General features: G+C 30.2%; 1 protein-coding gene across 1 annotated transcript in view; it reads right to left on the bottom strand.

Moving 5' to 3' along the window:
- The window catches only part of LOC105617559 (chitinase-3-like protein 2), a 5,490-nt gene that overhangs the window by 1,557 nt on the left and 2,084 nt on the right, over positions 1-1,849 (bottom strand). The window contains exon 2 of the mRNA XM_012199115.1: positions 1,360-1,623. Within this exon, the coding sequence (XP_012054505.1) occupies positions 1,360-1,623 (264 nt within the window). The remainder of the gene's footprint in view (positions 1-1,359; positions 1,624-1,849) is intronic.

Here is a 1,849-nt window from a genome sequence, read left to right as displayed (position 1 = left end):
AACAGAACTAGTCTAGCAGTAGTTATTAATATANATATATATATATATATATATATATATATATTCCATTTAAATGAAATATATTTAAGGGGGATGTATCTCATCCACAAATGAGTTAATATTGTATTTTATAATAAAAATAAACTATATATGCAAAAGTTGTATAATTTTTAGTTAGTTGTATAATATTTAAAACATTTTGTTTTTAAATACTTTTATGTAACATAGTTTGTTTTTAAACATTTTTATGTAACACATTGTTATCAGATTGGAGGACTTAAATGCATTATTTAGTTCCGCATGCATTATTGTTTTGGGCTGTCCAAGGATATAACAATAATGCATGCGGAAGTAAATAACGTGCTCGAATCTTCTAATCTGATCATAAAATGTGTGACTCATAGTCATTTTCTGGACGTGGTATAATTTATTTCTTTTATTTGTTATTTTCTAATATTAGAATTTAAAAAATATTGACAAAAGTCTCAATTTTTTTGTATAAGTGTTATAAGAGTATTTAAAATTATTTATGTAGAAAAACTCAGTAGAATAATTAAAGATGTATTACACAAAATTTTAAAATAATGGAAAAATTACAGATTATTCTAGATACCATTTAAAAATAAAAATTCAGCTGTGATTTAGGACTTGGATAAAACATTATTTTAATAAAAACTAATATTTTTTATCTATGCTCTAATAGAAATAAATAAACTTTGTTTATTTATTTATTTATTTTCATTACTAATAACTAATCTCTGCATTATAATGAAATTTTATATAAATCATTTTACATATTTAAAGTACTCATATAAAAAAATTAAAACTGATATTCATAGTTAGATGTTATATATATAATATTTGAGAGAGTGCCGTCCCGGACACCGAAAATGGAATCGGAAAATGAAATTAGAAAAGTGAAATAGTAGATTCAATCAATCAACTCCGTTCTAATTTTAAATATCCTAGCTCCTCATGGGGCATATTTCTCAGAAATGTAAAATAATGACAAAAAACTTAAAATATTTATTAGTAAACTAAAAAACATCCTTAATAATTTCTGCTGTCAGATTAGGAATATAAATCAATTAATGCTGCAAATGCTTCGTTGACTAATTAGAAGAAAGAATTTTACAAAGTGACGAATCAAAGAAGAATGCTTTAAAGCATTTGCAGTATCAAGTGGATCATATTCCATGTTGATAAACTGCTTGCAGAACATAATCTCAACATAGACGCAATTGATGCAGTATTCTGAATGATACAACTGCTAGCACAATGTTAATATATTCTGCTTATTAGATAAATATAAATCTAAAATGGATAAAAAATATCATATCTGTTCAGAGAGTCTTTTACCCGGTTGTATCGTGGCGGTGTTGTTCCGATGCGCTGACACTTGTGTTCCTGTCCGCATTCTGATTCTCCTTCGTCGACTCGGCGTACATCCGAGCCCGACGTAGCCACGTAGCAATCTTGGCATCGTCAATGTGTTCCTCGACGAATCTGTTGGTCTTTGGAGATTTTAGTAGGAGTATGCCGAACCAAGCGCGTGTGATAAACAACACTCCGACAATCAGGAATGACAAAGTAAGACAAACGACCTGCGTTCTCCAGCGTGGTCTGAAAGCAGTTTTTGTTTCGTATTCAATCTACATATAAGACGATCGGCTATGGAAAATCTATCAGTCTAGTCGCGTTTATACAAATAACGACAAGTATGACCTTTCGCGTTGAGAGGCGGGGAAGTTTAAAAGCCAGCGATGACGTACATATTGCTTGTCATAGCGCGAGAAATCGATACAAATTTCCTTTATCTCTCCCCCCCCTCTCTCTCTCTCTCTCTCTC

Source organism: Atta cephalotes (assembly GCF_000143395.1).
Source record: "Atta cephalotes unplaced genomic scaffold scaffold00013, whole genome shotgun sequence".
NCBI lineage: Eukaryota > Metazoa > Arthropoda > Insecta > Hymenoptera > Formicidae > Atta > Atta cephalotes.
This window is presented reverse-complemented; position numbering and strand designations above follow the sequence as displayed.